General features: G+C 38.4%; 1 protein-coding gene across 2 annotated transcripts in view; it reads left to right on the forward strand.

Moving 5' to 3' along the window:
- The window catches only part of dock1 (dedicator of cytokinesis 1), a 150,097-nt gene that overhangs the window by 106,914 nt on the left and 17,875 nt on the right, over positions 1-25,308 (forward strand). For both annotated transcript variants that reach the window (XM_026315329.1, XM_026315330.1), the window contains exons 30-42: positions 7,269-7,347; positions 8,167-8,267; positions 12,353-12,411; positions 13,049-13,197; positions 14,326-14,411; positions 14,777-14,933; positions 15,542-15,582; positions 15,944-16,034; positions 18,178-18,297; positions 19,491-19,580; positions 19,805-19,909; positions 24,559-24,700; positions 24,934-25,015. In XM_026315329.1, the coding sequence (XP_026171114.1) occupies positions 7,269-7,347; positions 8,167-8,267; positions 12,353-12,411; positions 13,049-13,197; positions 14,326-14,411; positions 14,777-14,933; positions 15,542-15,582; positions 15,944-16,034; positions 18,178-18,297; positions 19,491-19,580; positions 19,805-19,909; positions 24,559-24,700; positions 24,934-25,015 (1,302 nt within the window). The remainder of the gene's footprint in view (positions 1-7,268; positions 7,348-8,166; positions 8,268-12,352; positions 12,412-13,048; positions 13,198-14,325; positions 14,412-14,776; positions 14,934-15,541; positions 15,583-15,943; positions 16,035-18,177; positions 18,298-19,490; positions 19,581-19,804; positions 19,910-24,558; positions 24,701-24,933; positions 25,016-25,308) is intronic.

Here is a 25,308-nt window from a genome sequence, read left to right on the forward strand (position 1 = left end):
CACAGAGACTGAAGAGACTGCCAATGTTGTGTTCCTGTTTGCCCCTGTACAACCCACCACCCACCAAGTTAAAAAACATCGCCTGTAGGCTTATGGATTTCTGGTTTGACATACACAAGTAGAGCGCCGTTGAAAGAGTGCTAGTTGAAAACAGCTATGTTTGTGGTTACTCTCAGACATGTTACATGGTCCTGTGGTCCAGTAGGTAGTTTTAATGAGGCATGATTGTTTACAGATGACACCGATGTAGATTCCATTGGGTGCTAAGAGGATGATGAAACCTAAACCAGTGAATGGCAAAACTGGCAAAATTGACATTTGCTTATAAAACCATTATATAAGAAAAGCAAATTAAAATTTTTTTAAGATAGTATTGTCATGTTTATTCATGAAGAGATTCATTCTGAGCATAAATAGTTTATAAACATATCTATATAGATGATAGTAAACCAAATGGTCTGTGTATGTTACCAGTGTTTCTCAAGCCTCAGCTTTTTTGGTATTGTGAGCTAAAAAGAAAGGCCTGACCTTTACATGGCTTTCTAACTATGCTGCTTTTGTTAATGCTGTACCAGTTTTCTGCTCTCTTGTGTGTGGATTGTGTCTGAATGTTGGAACTCTGATTGGTAATTCTGCAATGGTGCGATTAAGGCACAGCTTTATAGAGGAGCCATGGGAGAGTCATGAAACATGATTTGTGACATAGCGCTGTGAATTGCAATGTACCACCAGGTGCTGCTGTGTGTATGGGAATTTGTTTGCCAACATGCCACAGTCGGTTAGAAGCTTTAAGACACTATTCCATAATCATAGGGACTCTACTCAGAGAGTTTGTGTTGATGTCTGTCACTGTGTGTATCTACTTGTCAATAAGTCTTTGCCCAGGCAAGTAATTTTGTTACTCAGTTTTTATACTCAGAGTGTAGGGGATTTGAGTAACTGAGATTGTACCCTGTCAGTTCACCTTTAAATACTGCTACCTGAAAAGTAATAACATCCGTGATTTTTCTTGACATGGTTTTATCAAGTCATTATCATAAAGCAGCAGGGTGGCTTACTCTCTAGGAATACTATTTGTCAACTAGACCTACAACACTTGAGGTAGTAGTAGGTCTTCAGAATACCACGATGTAAAATAATACTTTGAATGAAGTGAAAATCCTGCATTTGTGTTGGCAGATAAGTGCAATGACTTTTTCTGTCAGGTATAAAATAAGGATCACTAACCACAGAGAGGCAGATGCTTCATTGGAGATGCAGTGAATATGCTGCAGCTTATTTCTGTCTTTCCTCTCTGAACATAACTGACATGTTTGCAGTACACCAGCTGAATGCTCCTTTCACTTGGATAACCCAGTTGCCTCTGTCTTTAGAGCAACAGTGTGTCAAACCAAATGGCCCCATTTCATGACTGCATAATTGATGTGTATTTAATTTGGCATTTAAACCATGATTGATTCACACTGCAATCAACACCGACTGAAAGGGCACCCATAGCATGAATGTCACTCTACTAATATCCAAGGCCCTATATAATCATCTCTAATGTGCTTATTGTAAGTGCTGTCAAGGGTATGAATCCAAGGTTCACTGTATGAAACATGGCATTCTTCACCAAATCGTCACAAAAGGTGTGAAAATTTTGAGCAAAGGGTTCATATTCTGTTTGCTCTCTAGTATTGTACAGGCATATCATTTGTATTTTTAAACAATGGTGAGTAAAGAGAAAAACTGAAATATTTAGACTGTTAAAGTCTGTTTTAATTGCTTCGTGATTCATCTGATAACTTTGAATATGCCTCATTATCTCATCCATTGCCCAACATGAACTTTGCCAGCACTCTGGCTCGAGTGCAGAAAGTGGGAGTTTTCCTGCTTGCTAATATTTGGAGTCCTGTCTAAATCTGCCTGTGTTGCCTCATTTGTAATCTATTCACCTCGTCTCAAAATGTGTGGCATTTATGAAGAAGCTGTCTTTGCTTTTATTGTTACATCTAAAATCTCTGTGGTTATAGTCTTGGGGAAAGGTAGTGCGCTTCAGCTATGACGCTGGCATCATTCTACCCAGTGCTGTTGCAGTCAAAGGCACTACAGCTGTTTTCACAGTATTTTCATGACAGACAGTCACAATGGACTGTTGTATCAGACAATAAGCATAGCTTTTCCACTGTCATATTATATACTCCCTCAGGCACGTTTTATGTGTCCCAATTCACACAGTATCTAAAGTTATCTTTTACTTGATTTTTCTGTTTTCTTTTCTTTTTCTTTGTTCTTTTTTTTTTTTTTTTTTAAAGGTCTTTTGGTTCACACAGCTCTTCTTTTTAATCATCATACACCTGCTCAAAACTACCTTGCTTTAAAATAAGACTACATTTAAAAACATGTTGCTTATAGACATGAAATTGACATTATTTGATTGACACAATGGATTTACAACTTTGAGAAGTTATGTTGTATTTTCTCCAGAGTTTTTATCTTTCCTCCCGGCAGCTTTTTAGAGCTCTTTATTTCTAAAAGCAATTTAAATGTTAGAGTCAGACAGTGTGGAGTTCTTTTTCCCTTAGTGTAAATGGAAATGTCTAATAGATGACTGCAATTCTTTGACTCACGCCAGTGATATTTTAAAGTCATTAGAGCTTCCTTTTGCTCCCCTGGGGTGTGCTGCTGAGTATAAATTCTTACAGCTAAGTTTGTCTTAAAAGACATGATTAACTTTAATTAAAGTTGAGTAAGATGCCTTAGAGGAAAGTTGTCACATTGGAGTAAGATTTGGGTTAAAACTGTGTTGACAGATGAATTGATCTAATGTTAGATTAGGTGTTTGAAATAGAAGTAATCTAATTTAATAAATAGGTCTGATAATGATGGTTTTTGACCTTGTCTTATCTCTGAGCACAGGTAGATAAGCCATCTATTCAGCAATAATATGCAAATAGATGATGATCATTATCAGGGATGCTCTCTGAACTCAATTAGCAAGTATGATCTGCTGATAAATTCCCATTAGCATATATGCTCAGTGTCTGTGGTGCAGATCATCTTTGTACTTTCTGCCAGAAGTCGACCGATTTAATTGTTTTTTAAAAGCAGTGGTATTAAAAGCAAATCGTCTGCAGTCTATGCTGAAATGTAAACGTACAGAAACGCCATCAATAACCAGAAAGGGGGTGGTTTTCTGACAGTGACAGTTAAATGTCATTTGTATATATACTGTATCAAAATGACCCTAATGTGTAGGAGCGCTTTTACTCTGCCAAAGGAAAAAGTTAAAGGATCTCCAAATTGTGTTTTTGTCTCACTAATAGGAACATTTGTAAAGTCTGTGATTTCTGAAGATGATTAAAGCTACCTTAATTAATAACTTAATAATACTTAACTTAATTTTTGCTAAACTTTAAATGAAAAAACAGAAAGCAACAAGGGGGCAGGCTGATTTTAGGAATTCCACATTTTTAGGGAGTCCCCGGAAATGTTTGATGGCTTAGCTGAATGTGTAAAACAAGCACTAAATGCACTGGATAAGTCCTTGATTACATTTATAGTGGCAGTTTAAATTTCCCAGTCATTAACTTTTTGCTCGTAGTTGTAATGAACTTATAAAGAACTGTTTATCATTGTCTCTCCCTCTGCATCTGAACGTCTTATTTTCTGTCTTCAGCATAATGACTGGCTGTCAAAGATGTTGTAAGGCAGCCAAGAACCTGCCCCCTGACATTTGGCTTTGTTAATAATGCAAGCCTAAAAGAGCAGTGACACTACATTCTCTATAATATCCAGTTAATCTTCACTATGTAGTGAGTCTTGGTGTTTAGTCCTCATGCTCATTTTGCTGTTTCTGTGCAAATAATATCCTCTGAAACTGATATGATTAATCAATATGAATACTTATAGTCTGTACAGTAATGGCATATTTATATAAATAATTCCTCTTGCATTAATTTAAATACACAGTAGTCCCTTTTTTATATATCATATGTATTTAAGGACCACAATTTTAAAATCTCACACATTAAAAAAATACTTCTAAGTTCAAGAAATTAACTCTGAATGTCTTTAATCTTTTTTGAAATGGTCTTTTTGGTGTGTCTTAGTGAGAGTCTACTGTGAAGAAATGTATATTCTATTTTCATCCACCTCATTAAGTTTTTCACTTTAATTAATGGCAGGATGTGCTCACAGAGGAACTGTCCTGTCTGTTCATTAAAGCCCATTATATGTCTGCAATAAGGCAGGCTGCTGCCTTTCAATAGGCTTTTAGGTGGTGGAGTTTGCATTATCATGAAAGTTACATCATTTGAGAGATGTATTCATAAAGCATGTTTATGGAAACCATCTCACATTAGTGTACAGATACTGCACATCAGTCATGTAGAGAGCACAGGAGGTTTCATCGGCCCTGATCATCAACCAATTGTAGTGGAGCTGTGAATGGGTGCCTCTACTAGGAAAGGGAGATTAAGAATACATGGTTGATTTCAGCTGCATTTTCCATGTTGAGTCATATTTAGCCAGAAGCTGTGAAGAGTATTGATCTTACTCCTTTCCTCACTGTGGCCCAGCGGTGGGAGCTCCATGCTACGTTGGAAATGTCAGTAGAAATTACAGCTATTGGTAATTAGCAATTCATTTAGTTGGACAATCACAGTCTCCACATATAAGTTAGCCATTGCACAGCAAAAGAATTAAACTAACTAACTAGGTTACCGTAATGTTTTATTGCATCTCTGAGTATTACACCATTGATTAAGGTTGGTATAATGCAGATTGGGGTTTTTTAGGTCTGTAGTTGTCTGTATTGATCTAGTTGATACACAATAAAACATTTATTCTTTTTTTTTTTTTTTTTTTGGGGGGAATTATTTTTTCTCTATTGTGATGTACCTTAATGTTGATTTGTAGAAGAGTCCAATCAGTGAATTTTTAAACTTTTTTTTTATTATTTTTTTTTTTATATATAGTTAAGTTTTATTCAAGTGTGTTTTTTTTAGAAAGCAAAATACATTTTTACTGTAGCTGAAAGCCAGTCATCTGTGGATTCCAGGGCAGAAGCTGCCAGTGATATACAGGCTGATGCAACAAAAGCTTTACTAGGTTACAGGACGTTACTGACTATAAACAGTGCAAAGACTTGTCTATTACTAACACCAATAAATACCAAAATAAAAACCACACTCTTGCCAATATTCACCTGCAACCTGATAGTTTTACTTTGCTCAGTAACTGCTGCCTCCTCCAACTTTTTTTGTTTGTGTTTTTTTAATATTGGAACTAAGCAATAAAGCGTTCTTTTTATTTTTGAAAGCTATAACTAAAACTAATGAGCCTCACGTATTGAGCAGTAATGTTTCTCACCCGACAGGTGCAGTGGATGGAAACACTTTTTAGCATCAGTCCACTGTTAAGCGTATCAACTATATTGGCATGTTCACAGCTGCAGAAAATTGAGTGAGGTGTGTAGAGGGGGAGCCTGTGCTCGTGCAGACAGGATGGTGGTAATAGGCTGTCTGAGTGCTCAAGTAATAGGAGGGGGGTCCGCCACTCTGAGGCCATAGCGCCAGAGAAATGGACTTTTAATGGCTTATCCAAAGGTGTTTGATGATGTTTAACCTTTGCACATAATGATTAGGGTGACTATTAATATGTATCACAATAAGACCCAGATAGCATTTAGTCAGTAACAGAGATAAATGTGGAACATGAATTTTGTATGGTTTTAAAATACCACAGATCCCACAGCGTTGCAGTCTCAGCAGTGATGGTTATTCCTGTTCAAACCCAGTTAGACACTAAGGGAAACCCCACCAATAAAATTGTGATCTTCCAGTAAGCTCTGGTGCCAGGGGCCCATGTAGCTGAAAACATTAAGAGACTCCTAAATGATGTCTGAGTAACATCAGGAGACCCAGTTCCAGTAAGGGTTTAGCTTGGGCCATGACAAAGGTGCACAGCTCTGCCTGTGCAGCAGATGTCTGCTCAGCTGCCAGCATCAGTAACATGAGCATTACATCTTAATGTCGCTTTATTGCCTGCTTATGAAATCCTGATGCAATCTTCTCAAATGACATAACAGTTGTCCTTGTTTCACTTTGCCATTTTTTATTGTGCATTCTGATGTATCTTTATATTTTGCCTGTGGCAATCGTTTGTTGCAGATAGTTTATTCATAAGTAGCTGTGTGTAGCTCACACCAACTGAAACAGAGAAATAGTTGATTGAAAATGCTGCGGTAGACGTTTTCTCCAAAGTTCATGATAAGGACTTTTTTTCCCCTGGTGGGTAATTCTTAGAGATTAGCACAGACAGTGTTGTATGGCTGGTTCCGCCAGGGAGTGAAGTTAAATAGCGGATGGGCCTCTGACTCTGTAAGTAGCAATCATAATTCCCCTCTAAAAGCTTCATGCCACTTAAGTTATTAACATTTAATTCTGCACCATCAGAGTGGATTAAGCCATCAGACAGTCTTCTCATTAAGATCTACTCATCACATCATTTTTCGGCAGTGCTGCAAGTGCTTCTGTACTTCATTCTCCCAAAGGGAAAGAACCTGTGTTTCACCTCTAAAGCACATATCACAAGGGCGAACCTCCTTTCTTCATGGAGGCACAAACTACATTTGTACCTCTTTCTGTCTGGCTACAGCTTCAAAACTACTGTTTTCTAGTGTTCATTGTATAATTCATATAGTTTTTTTGTTTTGTATTATGCATTGTTTGGAGTTTCCTTCCATGGGACTGCTGATGGAGAGTAGCTGAAAGTAGCTAAGAATGGCAAAAAAATGGTGTCTCTTCTTTTTAATCAAATGTTTTTGGCCAGGTATTACCCAAATAAATTTAAGAAAATAGAATTTTAAGAAAATATAAAATGTTATTCAAAATTTTCTAACTTCTGTGGGTAGAGGTTGAGTCATGACATGGATAACTTCCCCTGGATGACTGAGAATCTCCATAGACTGAATTCTGTGTCAGAGTTGTTATAGTGTTTATATATGAGGTGGCAGCAACAGTACATCATGGGGTGATCCATGATGGTGGATCACATCACTGTGTTGTACTTTGTACCATCACATTTGGGCCAATGTTGTGTACAGTGTTGCTTGCAGTGGCTGTGAGTATGAACACCTGGGGGCTACTCCATTAACACAGAACTGTTTAAAAATGACCTCTGAGCCGATGCAATAAGAAAGTATTTAATGTAAACACCTTTAAGGTAAAAAAACAAAACACGTAAGAAGATTATATAAAAACACTTTTTGCTTATCTTTCCAGAGTGTTCCTGCGAGCCATTAGTCAGTACGCAGCAGTGTTGAACAAGAAGTTTCTGGATCAAACAAACTTTGAGCTACAGGTAAGAGCTGACATTTTGGATACCAGCCCCCTCCTTCCCAGTTCTTTTAGTCAAGCTATCATTGCATTGTTGTTTAAAGTACAATTAACAGCAGTTTTTAAAAGTCTGGGCGGGTTTTAATGTTCCAGGTGCAGCAATGTTGGACCTTCTGAATAAATAAAAGCTCATCGAAGGTAGTAGGCATAAAAAATGTGGAGAGAGAACATCAATTATTGTTAATGGCCTGCAGATTGATGTGTATTTCTGAATATTTTAAGCTGCCGCCCTTGGAATGAAGCAACATTTTCTTCCTGCTTTTTAAATGTTTGACATATAGAAGAATGTTAATGTAGTCAACAGCTAAACTTTGCAGAGTTTTTTAAAGCATTTATGAATTGATTGTTGTTGTTCGAGTGCTTTTAGTGTGACTTAACTTGGAGCTCTGTTTATGATGTGTGAATAAAGCTGTTGGTTTTTCTTAATTTGTCTGGGTGAAATCACATAATCTTATTCAGCCAAATACAGAATTATAAATTAAATAGTCATATAATTTTATATGTTTGGACTTTGAATGTGTGTCTATGTAGTCTTTTGTAGTCTTTGAATGCCCTATGCATAAATGGACTACTGTATTTGCACAGCTGTGAAGGCTGCTGTGAAGGCCAGTGGCAGAAGGCAAAAATCACCAACCTCTACTTTAACTGGAATAACTTTCCTCTGTCAAAAAATATACCACTCTCATCTAACCCTCTCGAAGTATCAAGAATCCAGACCACAAAGTTTAATATTTGTTTTTTTGTTCCTCAACCATACACTGTCTTTCTGTTTTATCTGGGCCAGCTGTGGAACAACTACTTTCACCTTGCTGTAGCCTTCCTCACCCAGGAGTCATTGCAGCTGGAGAACTTCTCAAGCGACAAAAGAGCCAAGATCTTCCACAAGTGAGTATAGTAGCTGTCTCAACCCACAGGACATACTCATTGCACAGCAACAGAGCTAATCCCCCTCCCCCACCCCCCAAAAAGCATGAATAGAGTGACATGGTTACCAAACATGCCAAACATCCCAAAAATGGCTCAGACAGAGGCTGCACTGGTTGTTCACAAAGCAGAACAGCTCATATTAATGCCAGGGGTTATGTGAAGCACATTGTTTATTAAAAACTCAGGCATCAAGAAAATGTCAGGAATCCCCTTTCAGAATGAAGGGCTTTGGTCTCTCTTTAGCTCATCTTCTACATGCATGCATTCTTATCCTCTTCACAGATAAAAGGGAGAAGGTTTGCTAGCACACTGCACAGAGGTTATCAGTGCCTGAAGTTTTAAATCCACAATTGTTACTGGAAGACATTTATTGTCTGAAAATCTGCTCTGAAACCTAACCCTTCTTCCAGTTATATGTTCATAGTGGTTTTATTTCCCACTTATCCACTGCCCGAATCTACGAAAGTCATTAATCTGCATTAGTATTTCTTATAAAGACTGGTAATGCAGCCAAATGTGTAAATGCTTTCTGGGCAGATGGGGAGCATGTAGGCTCTTATCTTCATTTGGAGGAGCTTTTGTCACTACACCATGCATCACACTGGCACATGTTTGACAGTGAGACTTCTAACTGGTCAGTGCTTTATTATTGGGCTGGATAAACTCACAGGCAAACATCCAAACACTGTGAACAAGATATTCCCAACCACCCAAGAAACAGCTATCTCACGTTCCTTGTGCGAGCGCAGGAAAGCGCTGATGTATGTTTTGCTGTTTCCAAACTGTTTGACATTCTCAAACATGTCATACAAATACAACTGAGTTGCTTCCATAGCAAGTGAATGGGATATTATACAGGGTTTGTGAGTTTCTCTTTCACCCACTGTCTACCCACCCACTCTCCTTCTCTGCCTTTTTGTCTGTCTCCCACCACCTACCTCTCACCTTCTCTCTTTTACGTCGCTCTCTGTGCATCCCATTTCCTTGTGTGCTGGCGCATGAACTGTCGGTCCTGCCTGCAATACCAATTATTGTGCCTTGCTCAGGAGCAGAGAACAGAGGGGTAAAATCAAAAATGTGTGGAGCACAGCTCTTTAGCGTTCTGCATCACTTTTTCTCCTGCATCACACATCTTTCTGTGCTATTTGTGAGATTCCATTACCCTGATACTTCTATGTGATTCTCATTTGCTTTTCACACAAAGAATACTGATGTAAGACACGTGTCTTACATAATTCGGTTACACTTTTCACTTTTTATATAGAAAGGCTAAGGCCAGCCAGGTACAAGGAGCTGGGTAAGTTAGCATGCAGGACCATCATTGTCATGGTACATGCATATGGGTGATGAAGAGAGGGATGTCAGGGTTTGTAAATAGCTCACAATTCCTTTGCTCTTGGCTTTGATCACATCTCATCTGTTATTGACAGACAGTGGGCCTGTAAGCCTGCAGTGTTTTTATTCCTTGCTTCCTGAATCTGACAATTCGTTCCATATTCTTTCGCCATCTCTTGTTTCCATCACCTCAGCTTCCAACTCTGTTTCCTCTGTTCTCCTCTAAATATCGCTCTTTGGCCCCTGACCCAGCTGCATTACGCTTTGAGAGGTAGCAGAGCGGCAGATCCACTCACCACTCACTGCTGTCCCTGTGTAAACATGTTAATGTTAATCTTAGCTAACCTTAAAGAGAGCTTGAGCTGACAGGTATGTGTTGTAGGTCTTGACAGCTGACAGTTGTAGCTGCCTGTGTCACTTGCTATGGGAATGTGACAGAATAGCACCCTGCATCTGTCTCAGCTGAGATGAAGACACCATGCATTCTGAGCTGTCATCTGCACCCCCATATGTGGAGACACCAAAACCACATGCTTCATCTGGCAGGCATGCATGTTGTGAGCATAATTACACACAAATATGTGTGGGCAAAAAAACCTACAAGACACTCATACAGTAGCACTTAAAAGTGTGGATCAGAGGCAAGATGTAATACATAATGCATAACTGGTTTTTCTATTTTGCATGCAGCTTTACAGTAATAAATACAGATGGGCATTTATTTATATTTTATCATCTGGCCAATACTCTGTCTAAAGATCAATCATTGGGCTTTGCAACATCCTCCCTTTGATAGATAAATATGGTGAAGTGTTTTTCTCAGGCTAGGCTGCAAAGAGGTAAGGCGGCATCTTTGTAAAGGATTCTTTAAATGCTCTTATCTTTTATGTCAAAATGCATTAGTGTGCCTTGTGCCTTTGGATCATATTGGAAAAACAGTCATTTGGCTTTCAGAATTATGTCAGGGCTCTGAAAATGTTGCAATGTGTGAAAGAGGCTCTAAATAGGTATTAATTTGAGGTCAATGTCAACTTCTTCAACCTCAGACTCATCTTTTCACTTTCATACAATGTCATGCCAAGGTGTCATTGCATCTGTGAAAACGAGGAATCAGAGGCATCTCCTGATGTGTGTCTTCACTAACTGGTTGTTGTTGGCAGGACAAAAGTTATCAGTTCATCTATACACAGTAATTACATTCAACTCTTGCTACCGTTCATTTTTAAAATATTGCAGAATACAACCAAATGCAAAATTTTCCTGAGGTCGTTTACCTTAGACCTTTATTGACATTTGAGTCTTGACTAATGCTTAAGCATATCACAGAGCAGTGGGCCACACTGCACTAATTTTTCTGTTTTAGCAGCCTGGTCAGAAGGGCAGAGACTGTGTGAAGTTTTGGAACTGCTCCAAAACAGAACCACAAAAAAAGCATTTCAGTGCAGATATTTCCCACAGTGAGCCAGCAGTGAAAATACATTTGATTACTTCTCAGCATGCAGTGGTGCGGTTAAAGTGTTCCATACCAAGCCAGTCGAAGTAGGTGAAAACGACAAGGAATAGCTCCCGCAGAACCTTTATCTTCATTGTGTCCTCTATATTCTTGGTTTTAAAATAATTTCATGGTTCAACTTCTTTTCTTTTCTTATAAAATGTTTTATTGGTTTTGAAAGAACTAAAGCATTACTTCTGCTTCATTCTATCGGTTTCACAGAACTAGTCTCACTTTCTGTCTTTTTACCCATCGTTTTCACTCCTCTTAGTTTCCATCATTTACTGTCTCTCCTCTTTACTTTCTTTGACCTGGGACAGTGTGGCAGGCAAAGAGACAGGCACAAAGTGCCACAGAGATTGGTGCAGAACCTCGGCATGGCGGAGCTAATCAATATGTTAGTCCTTTTTTGTAAAAGCTACACAAAAGGAGTCGTGATGGAAGTGATCCTTCCTGCTGATTTTGCAAGTCTTTATGTAAGGCCTCGGAAACACATTAAATCCAAATGATGACACTCCTGACAGACTAAGAGACTAGTACCAACAAAGACTGTGTGATCAAACATGTCATCTGTCCTGTGTCTTCAGGGTGTTCAAATGCATAAACAGAAGAGAAGGCTATAGTTGACAATCTGCTGACTATCAGTGTGTGTGTATGTTGCAAACTTGCATGAGTGGAAATCATTTGTATGCATTTGTGTTCCTTGCAAAAACAAAACTTAACATGATCACACCATGAATCTGTTTAAATTGTCTTATTATGTGCTTGTGTAATGGTTGTCACTCCAGCACGCATGAGAAAGATTTAAAGTAGCTCTCTACAGGAAGACAATAGTAATTTGGAGGTTGATAAGCACAAAGCAGCACTTAGAGGAGCAATGAAATTATTATTTTTTTTTACTTTGATAGGCCTAGAATAATAACTAAAAATATATCTGACAAGAAATAGCACCTGATGTTTTTTGTTGAATTCAAATTTTGTCTTAAGTTCACTTTTTATTTCTTTCTTGTTTTTTTTTTTCTAATTTATACTAAAATTTTCATATTTTAAATAATGGTGATGATGTACTGGCGGTTGTGGGGTTCCAGTCCCACACATTCAGCTGTAGCCTAATTTAGGCTTCACTGCTTTTGGTTGTCATAATTAATCCCCATCATTTTTATAATTATCTTCTATGGAATGATTCAACCTAACCTTTATTCTGTTTGTGTTTCAGGTACCAGGACATGAGAAGACAAATTGGCTTTGAAATCAGGGATATGTGGTACAATCTTGGTAATAACTCTGCTGTCAATATATTCAGTTTTGCTTTTATTAAAACAGAAGTATATATATAATATTGTTTCACTTAATTAGTTTAGTCAGTCATAGAAACTTCACAGTACAACAGCAGCAATTGACACATGTTGAAGGTATTTCTCAATTTCTGTTTACAATTACCTGCCAACTAAGGACCCGTACAGTCATTACAAGTCAACCCAACAAAAAGCAGCAGCTAAATATAGACAATCATGTGTTAATTAGCTTTGCGTTGTGTTCAGAGAGACTCAGCAGTCAAGTCTCAGTGTAATGAGATTGTAGTATGGAGATTGGGGCACCTGTGCCTCACTTAAACTTGTCTCATTGTAACATACACCCTGTGATCCTTAATTAGAGCTTTCCACCAGATTAGATCGACTCATTCACTGGGTTTTTAATGAACCCCTTGCTATTTTCTTACCTGAGGTATTTGGTTTGAATTTATTGACCATGTGATTGCCATGAAACATGACAAATGAGCCTGACTTCTTTTTTGTTTGCAACAGCTATTTTTAAATCTGCAGCACATTAAGGATTATTTATGCCTGTGTCCTGAATAAGTTGTGTAATACACTCTGCATTTACACATAAATGTCTTTTTTGTTTCTCTAAGGGCCCCACAAGATAAAATTCATCCCAGAGATGGTGGGTCCAATCCTGGAGATGACACTAGTCCCTGAGATTGAGTTGCGAAAAGCCACCATTCCCATCTTCTTCGACATGATGCAGTGCGAGTTCCACTTCACATGCAGCTTTCAGCGGGTTTGTCATCACAAACATTAAATAACAAGAAAGACAAGTGGAATGATAGTAGAGAAGTAGTGGCAAGAGAACAGTATGAAAAGCGGTGATTGTTGGTGTGTTCATCTGAGGCAGAGTAAATAGTACAGAGGGATGGTCAAGCCCAGAAAAAGTTTCATCGCCACAAGCTTATTTGTAATTCAGCAAATCTCATTTTGTTATGCTGCGATTATCAACAGCTGCGGTAAATAGAAGTTAATGTTATGCCTCGTTACGGTGCAAAATTAAACCTTTCTGCATGAGGAAATCCGTTTGGCTACAGCTGTTCTGCCATAAGATATCTCAGGCAGTTTTCAGCTTTGTGATGTTTACTGTATGTGGGCTCCCAAGTAAGTGATGTTTATTGTACATGTGTCTGATGATTACATAACACAATGGATTTTAATGTGTCTGCTGACTCTTGTAGACCTGTCAAAGACAGTGTTAGTTTCACCAATATCCTTCTCTCAGATAACCCACCCAGTAGCACAGTCTGTTTTGGCTGGGTGGTGGAGAGACTGATTCTCATTAAGTCAATGTGTCAGTCAGGATCTGCCTCATTGGAGGAGGATGTCACTTTCTGATTCTTTCCCTTTTAGTGAAATGTGATCAGTTTCACTGTGGCACAAGCTCTTTTTGTGCCATAAAGTAGTAATATTCCCTTTGCTGAATCCAGCCCCTCTGTGTGATGTAAATCCATGGCTTAAGAGCATGGCAGCATTTATTTTTTTTCCAGACTTGACTGCACATTCCTGTTTTGTGTTTCTGCCTAGTCCACTCACTAGTACATCAAGAAGTTAGTGCAATCACTGTCAGACCACAGCAACAGCAGAACAAAAGAAAGGCAGATATGTCTTATATTGTGTCTTATGTTACTGTTTTGTGTTGTAACCAGATTTACACAGATGAAGAAAAGCTTAAACTAATGAACAGAAAATACCAGCACACAGCCAGCTGGGCTGCAAGAGAGGCACGTTTAAAGTCAAAGCACAGTCCTCTCAGCCAAGCCTTGATTCGGTGAGGGAGAGTGAGCGTGAGACAGGGAGATGGCGTTAATGAATTGAAAAATTAGGTACACTGATTATTTACGCCTGCTATGTGTAATTGCAGTTTGAGAACGAGATCATCACCAAGCTGGATCATGAGGTGGAGGGGGGCCATGGAGACGAGCAGTACAAAGTTCTCTTTCAGAAAATGTAAGTGTTGATTAATGTCCAGGATTACGCCTGAGCCTCTCACAAGTTAGATAATACTAATTGCAACATAGCACTCCTCAAAATAATCACAGTGTGCTGATCACAGGACTCCTCATCACAGCTTGCCACTGTGATATTTGCTTTCAGCACAGTTGGGAGCTAACTCTGTTTTAATAGGCATCAAAAGAATGTAGCTTCATATTCTCACTGGCAAAATGTGCCATTTTTAACTGTTGGAAAACCTCTCATATGTGCTTCATGTTTATTTTGCTTTCTGCCTCTGGCTTCTCTTTTTCCACAACCACATACACACACAAACCACTACTGCACCCTATCACTCTAAACTCCACACAAAAACACACTAGTTTACTGGAGCACTGCAGGAAGCACAAGTACTTGGCCAAGACAGGCGAGAACTTCGTCACCCTGGTGGTCCGCCTGCTGGAGAGGTTGCTGGACTACAGGACCATCATGCATGACGAGAACAAAGAAAACCGCATGAGCTGCACTGTCAACGTGCTTGTAAGATGGTTATTTTCATTTACTTAGTACACACAAACCCAGTAATAACAACAATCATATGGAATGCCCTGAATGAAATTACATATAGAAATCACAATCAACAGAGAACTTCCAAAGGTATTCATAGTCTGCTGTAAAGAAAAAAATTGACCATATTCATATGTAACTACCCACAGAGAAGAAACGTTAACAACCTCCACATGTCACAATGCATTAATGTGTTATCACTGAGCAACTCACCTGAAACACCTCTCCTCTGTGAAATGACATTTCATCTGGGAACTCTAAAATGTCAATTTTGCCTCACGTGACTACTGGCATTGAAAAGATTACAGGCCTATTCAACATTTATGAGTCATGTTCTCTCAATGCTATATCAGGTTGCTTAAAATGTTAGCTTTCAGTTTTAGTCTAGAGTGCTGTGTAACAGCCTGCCACCATGTTTCTGATGCCAGCCAAATAAATTGTTAAAACTATCTATAGTCTAGTTACCAATTGTAAACATGATACACTGAACCTTTGTAAATTGTATATTAGCATGGTTGTTACTGGAAATCTATTCAATCTTTTAAATCCATTTTAATGTCATTTCTTTTTCCTTCTTGTAGAATTTTTACAAAGAGATAGACAGAGAGGAAATGTACATCAGGTAAGACCTAGACATGTGCCTGTTATATATGTTCACATTTCTACATAATTTGTGCTCTGAGTCTAGTATCATATGACACTCAATGACATTCAGCTGGGCGAACTATTTACTGAATGCAGTACATATTAACCCCTTCCCTCCCAGCTGTACACCCCCAGAGATCCAGAAATATTTGTATATTTTGTTAACATGCTTTTCCATTTTCATAGTCTGAACCATCAGCTGTTTCGTCTAAGTGTTATTTCAGGACAAAGACATCAGGACACATCAGTCTAGCGAAGTTAACTTTCCGTTTGATGTTAAAGGCTGAGAGATTACCCAGACATGACCAATACAGTAAATCATTGGTATTTCCTGCCAGGTACCTGTACAAGCTGTGTGACCTCCACAAAGAGTGTGACAACTACACTGAGGCTGCCTACACTCTGCTGCTACATGCCAGACTGCTCAAGGTACACAGACACACCACCACCAACAAATAAATAGAAAAAAAACTTTTTTTAAATCCATTTAATCTGTTGTCATGCAGATGGCATTTAACCTCAGTATTAAACAACTGTATTTAAATGTGTACAGGATTTAGAGAGATAGGTCAGCATCCCTTTAATCCCACTGTGGCATGAGATGGCTGCAAAGAAGGCAGACTTGCTGAGAAGCACCTTTTCTTTTTGCATAGTTGATAGAAACTAAGACTAGTTCCTGATCTTTGCTGAAAAAGTTAAGACACAGTTTAAGGCAGAAGAAAATATAGGTACCAGCCACCTACTTACTGGTCTCTGTCAGCTGAAAAGAAAAATTCCTCTACTGGAAATAACAGGGTTCATTGTAAGCCCCCTTTGGTGTGAGGTGGAAAAGATGCAGGTTTCTTTTACATCTTTAGTGCAATAATATCTTAAATTAGAAACATAAATATTTATTAGCTACCATGAAGCATTTCTTTAAGATCACACATTTTTGATAATGTAGACCTGCTCTCAGCCTCAAAATTTTCTGCCTCTAGCCAAAAATATACCACATCCACATACAAAGCTCGTCAACAGGAGCTGCTGCGTCTGTTCCCAGTCGGTGTTTGGTATACCCTGAGCTCAGAGTTGTTCCTCGCTCCCTTTTATCCAAAATGTTTGCACCCACCACCTCATCTGTGTTGTATAAATAGCTGGCTGCTTTAGTCTTCATACAGGTCCCGACAGGGGAGGGCAGGCTGTGACAGAATTACATTTTCCTCGTTGAGCACTCAGAGTAGCATTTGCAGAAGTTGTTTTTCTTATTATTATTTTAATTCAGCTCATCTCCTAACAGCTGTGGTATTCCTGATCATAGCATACCTCCAGAGAAGGATTCACTGAGGAAAATTGGGTAATTTTGTTCCACCAGAGTCTGGATAAATCCTTTTTTTTTTTTTTTTTTTTTTTTTTCAGTAAACTGCCCATGTAATCTATGAAGACACAGGCACATGTAAACTGCTTAAATAAGAATGAATCATAGATATATAACTGCAATCATGAGTCCTGAACTGGCTTCTTCACCCAATGCAGCACCTGCAGCAATATAATAACAGCTGATGAATTTATAGAAGTTTATGTCTTGTCATTGATGTATCAGCACTGTAGTTTTGTCGATGCATGGTCAGTCATCATCCATGATGAGATCCTTTTTTACCATGGAAATGCTGCAGTCCAGCTGTAAAGGAGTCAATAACCTAATTCGAGGCCTCCCAGCATTCCTCTTCATGCCATAGCAACATTGTGCAGAGCAATTACTTTTTCACCCATCTCCAGCAGGGTATGTAAATTTCTTGGCTTTGCTATTCAAATGTGGCCCTCAGATATAACTTGGTCAGGTTTTCTTAGAGATCTTAACTCTTCAGGTTACTCAAAAAACTAAATAATCCCAATTAAAACTGACTGGTAAGAAAATCAGCCCTGGCAGGATGCCTAGGATATGCTTGCTTGACACAGAGGCCAATCAGATTTTCAATCTCTGCTAACCAGACTGGATTGCCCTAGCCTGTCAAGAATCAAATTATTCTCTGTGCTGGGTTAAAAAAAAAAAAAAAAAAAGGCCTGATGGTACACGGTCAGCATAAAAAATATCCATGCATTATACTTTTCTGCCTTTTTTTTACTTTGTTTACAGATTCAGTTGTTTTTTAATGAATAAGATTATGCAGCTTTGCGTAAGATGCGTGTGATGGTTATTGTTTCCACAAGAATAAGTGATGGCTTTCTGTGCTGCACTAGCTCCAGCTCACTTCAGTGGATTGACTTGCGATAGGTTAGTATAATCAAGCACGATTTGTGTTCTGGAGATTTTTGTTTTCAATATTATAACAACAAGTATTAGCCACAAGAAGGTACGTAGTGCATTGATGCTGTCTCTGAGCCTTTCACTATAGACTGATGCCTGTTTCATTGCCCATGCCACGTTTCCATCTTTCCCTGCCGCAGTGTAGGGCAGCTTAAAAAGAACTGCACATCAGTCTCACCCATTTGCATTGGCTATAACTCAGTGATTGATTTCTTGTCACCTTTTCCTCTTTTACGTTGTATTATATTGCACAGTGTTGACCCCAATTCTGACTTCTATCCTCTGCAGTGGTCAGATGAGCCATGTGCAGCCCACCTGACTCAGAGAGATGGTTACCAGGCCACCACTCAAGGACAGCTCAAGGACCAGCTCTACCAGCAAATTATCAATTACTTTGACAAGGGCAAGGTAAGACACACACAAACACACACTGGCACAAACACATTGAAGAATGGTCATAATCATGGTAAATTCTGGACTCTGAGGATGCTATTTTTAGATGCTGTCATCTGTTAAATACCTCTACTGGCATGCAAAGGCAGGTTTTGACGATGAGCTGCTGAACTTAAGTTTTTATATTCATTTTCTCCTGAACAGGGATTGTAAATAATCCTCTTTTTTTTTAGCTGATGCTTTTATGGACAAAAGCACACATCAGACCACATAAGCATTATTGTGGCGCTTTTATGTTGTCCCTTACCTTTTATGAAACCATTTTTTCTCCTGCTGTCCTTCTTTCTATTTTTCCCTTAGACCACCAGTGACATATTTGAATGCCATCTCTGTATTGTGATGTGAAGAGCAGGGAATTCACTGAAAAAAGGTTCTAGCTGCATTGGACCTGGTTGCTGCTTTTCTTCTATAATGTTATTGTGGAGGAGAAAAATGTCTTTCAGCCTGTAAACTAAACTTGGATTGGGCCTGCAATACTGCAGCCAGAGTGTCTCAGAGATGATGTCCCAAGGCTTTGCATGTGTCATCAGTGTTGGGCTGCAGCCGCAGCTCTTGGTTCTCTAGCCAAGTGTCACTCTGCAGGATATGGTCAGGGAGATAACAAATTGAAATAGCCTTGGATAAACATGCACACAAACAAACCAAAGTGATTAGGAAGTGTTACAGTGGCTGTAAGAATACATCAACACTCCAGAGAGGGCAGTATCAACTGAGGACAGTTTCAAACCCAGATGGTGTTGCCACCACCACTCTCACTGATGGCAGACTGATCTGACTAGCGGTCTGGGCTCAATCCACCTCTCGTCTGGCCCAGATCAGCTCAGCCCAATTTAGTCTGTCGGGGAGCCACTTAAAAGCCTTTCAACATGTTTGAGCAGCTCCCATCTATCTGTGACACCACTCCACTGCACTTGATAAGTCTCTAGGGAAAATGCATCACTATAATAAATTTGCTTTCTTCTTGAGTTTAAATGTTTTAGATCAGAAAGAAAAAACAAAATTATTATTGACATAAGAAGAATTAAAATATTTAATTTATTTTAAAATGACATGTATTAAAAATTATTGCCATAAAACAATCTTTCATCTCATCTTAAGTTGTGATAATTCATTTACTAACTGTGTGTTTATGTTTATGTGCTTGATAGATGTGGGAGGAGGCGATAATTTTGGGAAAGGAACTGGCTGAACAGTATGAGAATGAAATGTTTGACTTTGAGCAGCTCAGTGCATCCTTGGTAAGTAATGCAAATTTTTGTTGAACTATGCCTTCATCACAGATACATAACCTGAATTTAATTTAAGCAGGAAAATATCATGGAGATTAAAATCACTTGCCTGAGTCTCCAAGAAACACAGCAACAAGATAAAACAGATGATAAAAAACATTTCACAAGATCAGAATTTAAGAAATGCATTTGTCAAACCAGCCACTGAAACTTATCATTGTATTTCCCAACAGCGGAAGCAGGCCCAGTTCTATGAGAACATAGTGAAGGTCATCCGGCCCAAACCAGACTACTTTGCTGTAGGGTATTATGGCATGGGGTTCCCCTCCTTCCTACGTGTGAGTACTCATATCAACTTACTGTATATCATCCACAACTCTGAGCACCCCACATAAGGTTGATAGCACAGCAAGATGATGAGTGAGGTTTATCAGAGCCTATGTAGTTGAAAACCTCAGCCATCAGTACATAGGTGGTTCACATGTCTACCTCCCACAGGCTTTGGATGTTTTTGGCTGGACTCACTGGTTCAACATCCCACCTGATCTGGGCTTCACTTACTTACTCACTCACAGAAAATGAAATTGAATCATAGAAAGCACCTTAACAACCCATCATAGCAGCTGTTCCATGTGGGCTATAGATTAAATCCAGGAAATGTGCTGGATGGATGCCCTTCAGTGTGGGAAAAGTGTCTCTCATGGAAAAAAGGCTGAAAACTGTGAATTAAAACCTTTTAAAAACATGTGCTCTCTCCTATCTTCTTCCTTTTGCAATCATGGTTTATCTCCATTATCTCCTATACACTTTGTTGTTTCTAGCTTGTACTGTATTGTTGTTCCTTAAAAGTCCCCAAAAATCCTCCATTGCAGGACAAAGTTCTAAAAGCTGTGGCGCCCTGACATATGACCACGAGAACCAACCTAGTCTTGTTTGTCTAATTGAAAGGCATATCACGCTGCAAACACGGCCTTTAATTTCATTACCTGAACTTCAGCTGAACACCTTTTTCTCCACAGCTTGAGCGTGGTCTGCATCACAAGGTGTCCCATTACCATTTGCACCACAGAGCTATGCACCCACTGCAACATGAAAGGAGCCAATATGGTCCCATTATAAATTGCTTTTGGTCGTTGCTGAATCATTTATAACCTTAAAATATCCAAATCTGGGTTTGTTTATATAGTTGGGGCTTTACTTCAAATGTTCTTACAAGTGGTTTCATGGTAGAGTGGTTGTCATGATTTCTGAAATGACCACCATTAATTAATTAATAATTATAAATATGAACTACCTGATGAAAATGAATAATTACACCCATATGTAATCATAACCCCTAGCAAGTATACTTGGAAGCTTAACCCAAAGACTTCTGTATTTTAACTTAACTTCACAAATGTGTGATCCTCAATATAGTACATCTGTATAGGTGTTTGATTTTGCATCATGGGCTTTATTGAGTGTCTAAATAGCTGCTGTGTGCATATCAGATCTTTCTATCCTGTTCTGTCCACATATTAGATTTTATTTAAACAGAAAATTCAATTAATATTGGAATTTCTCTGGGTTATGCTGTGTTGCAGTGGGTTTAACATAAGATCAGAGCCAATAAGATCCAATGGTTGTTTATATGACAAGAAATAGCAACACTAACAATAGACAGTTTGATTGCTTTTAATGTATTCCTGTTGCAGCTGTCTTATGGAACATTACTCAAACCATTGTTTTTGAGGATTTCAAACCATGTTTTATTACACAAGCAGCATATTAAATGGGCTACAAATCCTCATGGAATCAGATTATGTTAAAGTCCAGTTTCAATGGTGATCTCTTGACGATACCCTTTAAATTTTATTATGAGGAACAGCCATCTCACAAGGGCCTTTCGCTACTTTCCGATCTCCATGTGCCCCTCATAACCCTTTCATCCGGCAGGACAGAAACTCCATTACAGACAGGGCAAGCTACACCAGCATAATCTAACTGGCTATTTAAACAACCTTTGAGAACAGCTTCTTTTTTCTCTGTCTTTTTATTATTTGCAGTGGTTTGACCTTACATGTAATAACCAGGATGGGTGTATGCAAGGTTGACTTTGCCAAAAGGAATTTGCATTTAATTGATTCATTTATTGCTTTGCCTTTTTATATTCTGGCACTCCGTATGCTGCATTATATACAAGGCACTGTGTTTGCAGGTTTTGAATACTAAACCTAGTAATTATTGGCTGCTGTTGTGACTCAGGTTTTGCCTAATTATTTTATAGCAGCATTTATTCTTACTGTGACATAAAGTATTGCTGAATGAATACACTCAGAGATAGAGCGTTTTATTCTGATAGTTTACTGCCATTTTGGCTCTTACATTATCCTGGTATCTTTTCCTTGGAATATCTATACCCTCTTGATATATATTTTATAATTATGTTTTAAATATTTCTTTGAGTGCTTATGGAAGTATTCATGTCTGTGTCGCTAATTAAGATAAATATAGTTTAAAGGATATTTGTTTCACACTCTGTATCGCCGTTTGTGTTGCAGCATCAGTGTGTCCTCAGGGAAAAGTCAATTATGTGAGAAAATCAATACTCTGATAAAGGTATTTTGTATCCACCTCCCCTACGAATTGATTTTATGCAAGAGTGCTTAATTCAGCTACTTATGATTTATTAGTTGTTAATGTGGTTAGACAACAGAGTAGCTGCTAATTATAAATTGCTCTGGATCTGGATGTAATTTGTTTGTATCTGCAGATGCAGCTAAGCCACTTGTGTAAATTATCTGCTTTAGTATGTAGTTTGTGTTTTGTGTGAAAACCCAGTGGTTTTGCCTGTTTGCTAGTTTCTATTAGTGGGTGCTTTTACTTAAATTGTTCTGTTACTAGCAAAGAAAAAAAAACATTGTAAAGACAAAATATTTATCTGATGTTGTCGTTTCAATCTGGAAGGTTACAATACCTTGTCAGGAAGCTTCAGAAGATTCTGTTGTATTTGTTTGTTCTATAAGACTCCTGAGTTGTGTTCAGCTGTTAGATATGTTAAAGATATTCTCAATTGTTCTCCTCACTTTACATCCAGTCAGCATATTTCTCCTCTTCTCCCATCTTTTCCTATCAGTCCTGAACTTTTCCTAATCCCCGTATTGAGTTTCCTGTGAGCACTCATCTTAAAGAGCAGCTGAGTGAGTGTGAAAGTTGGTTTGAAATATGTATCCTAACATACCACAGTCAGAGACACTCGGATATGAGCTGTCATGTTCTATCACTCAGAATGTTCTGCAGGCAGACCCCTCAGCACACTAAGGGAGTTGAAGGAGCGTTCCTGGTTCATACATTTTTAGGAGCACACTCTACACTCTTCTTATATCATTTATCTTTGTTTTGGAATAAAACAAAATGACCTTTTTATTAGTCTGTGCAAGTTCAACCTTTTGCAATAGATGGAAAGGAAGCATCCATATATTTTACAGACATTTTCTGGGAAACCTTAAATGCCAAGAGCATGAAACATTAATGTTGCATCAGTTTTTCTGTGTTCATTTACCCCATATATTATAGATCTTTCAGTTTTGCTGCAAACATGTCCAAAATGCTTAATTCCTGTGTATATGTTTTATTTGAACTTGGGTAATTGCAGCAAAGCAGAACTTTTGCTGATTTGTCTCTTGATTGTATGATCGTCTGTAAGTCTTTTCACCAACCAGCCAAAAGAGAAAACACCATTTTAGCATGAAGTCACAGTGGTTTTCTTTGCTGGACCTAGCTAGAGGCTAATTAAAATACAAATTGTGACATTAAGGTGACACTATGCACGACCAGAACACTCATAATCTGCCATCCTCTTAAAAATAAGCATAAAATATGAAGCACTGGAAAATATTAGGTGTCACTGACAAAATTTCTGTCATTTAGAGAAGAGTTGGAGGCAAATCTTACAGTTGTTAATTGAAAATTGCAGCCATGCACTGTCAGGCAGATTTAGAAAACTTTCTTGGTGTTGCAAGGGATGAAAAACAATGTGCTATTGTCAACTTATCTGTCAAGGCAAATTTGAAAATGGCCTAAGGTATATTTCATGGCTGCAATTTGGTTAATTAATTGGGAAATTGAGATGTGTAATGTGCATCAGCATAGAGTTTGCTGTGTGTGAGCTATTCTGCAATGATGGTCTTTTGAAGAAAGAAAGAAATGTTATAGTGTGTAGGCAAATCTCCCTAGATAAGACCCTGACTTTCAAATGTGTAATATACCTGTTAAGCTAATGAATGAACGTACCAATTCATACATTAGTAAGTTCTTTAATAAATACAATCAATGATGGTTTCCTGAAGAGATCAAGCTGCTAAGATGTAAAGAGGGGATACAGAGAGCCCATCCTCAGCTGCCACAGTCTTACCATGCTGATTTTAAATTGGCGAGATGTGTGAACCGTACAGTGGTTTGAAGGCAGCTTCATAAGTAGCTGTAGTTAGCAACCACCCTTTGTGAAAAAGCTGCCAGCAAAGTGGTCATTTACTGTCTGGCTGTTCGTGAAAACAGAAGTCCTCTCTCTGAGCAACCACACTGGACTCAGCTGGGATTGGCTAATCGCTGAGACGCTGCCAAAAACCTTTTGCCACCCTCATTTCCAAGTATTTAAAATTGAGGTTATAGTGTGGCATTTTAGCCCAGCCACAATAGCAGGTCAAATTCTAAAAGGAAAACCACTCCCAATTATGTAACTTTCTTTTAATATTACAGTTTTCTTTCGTTTCATTATCCCATCACTGTCCTTACTACCATTGCTCAATGAATTTTAGCCACTGGATTTTATCTTGTGAAATGGTCTTTTAAATGACACTGCATGCTGTTAGTACTGCCATATTCATAAAATAGTGGCAGTGGAGCTTATGGCCACATAATGTGTGCAAATTTGTACCAGCTTGCACCGTGTTGTTCCAGCTTTTATGTACATATCTAAGGACGCACTGTTTTCTTTATTGCCTTTCAGAACAAAATGTTCATATACCGTGGAAAGGAATATGAGCGCAGGGAGGATTTTGAAGCACGTCTCCTCACACAGTTTCCCAACGCAGAGAAGATGAAGACAACCACACCACCCAGTGAGGACATAAAGTGTTCTTCTGGACAGTGTATCCTCAACTTGATTCACTGATTCAATTAAAACCGTGTTTTTTAATGTTGCTTTTTTAATTTGTTTATTTTAACAATAACAGTGTAATCACAATGCAGAATAACTATAAGAATAAAATAGTATAAAACATATAATCTACAGATTAGAATTTGCATTTATTGATTGTCCAATTGAAGTAATTGTATTTCAGTTAATTTCAGCAGTTATATTTCCTTGACGATTCTGCTAAAGACATCCAGTGTTTCACAGTCAAACCAATCCTTGATCTCCCTGCCAAGTTCCAAAACAAGCCTGTCTCTGAACAGATAGTGAGGTAAGCAGGTTAACCCTACACATGCAATCATTTCTTTACATTTGCTCAAAGTCGCACAGCATGCATTTGAACCCAACAAAACCCAGTTTTCCTTTCCTTACTAACTCTAAACACTTAGGGCGCTCATGGTGATGCAAAAGTATAGTCGTGTTTTTAAGAATGAGAACTGCTGTGAAGTCGACTAAATCTTAATGTAAATGTGTGTCTGTGTACAACAAACATTGGTTGACCTTGTGATTCTTGCGGTTATTAACTTGCACCAGCCATCTGCTGTTAGTCAGTGTGCCAAGTAC

This window comes from Mastacembelus armatus, chromosome 19 (assembly GCF_900324485.2).
Source record: "Mastacembelus armatus chromosome 19, fMasArm1.2, whole genome shotgun sequence".
NCBI classification, from domain to species: Eukaryota; Metazoa; Chordata; class Actinopteri; order Synbranchiformes; family Mastacembelidae; genus Mastacembelus; species Mastacembelus armatus.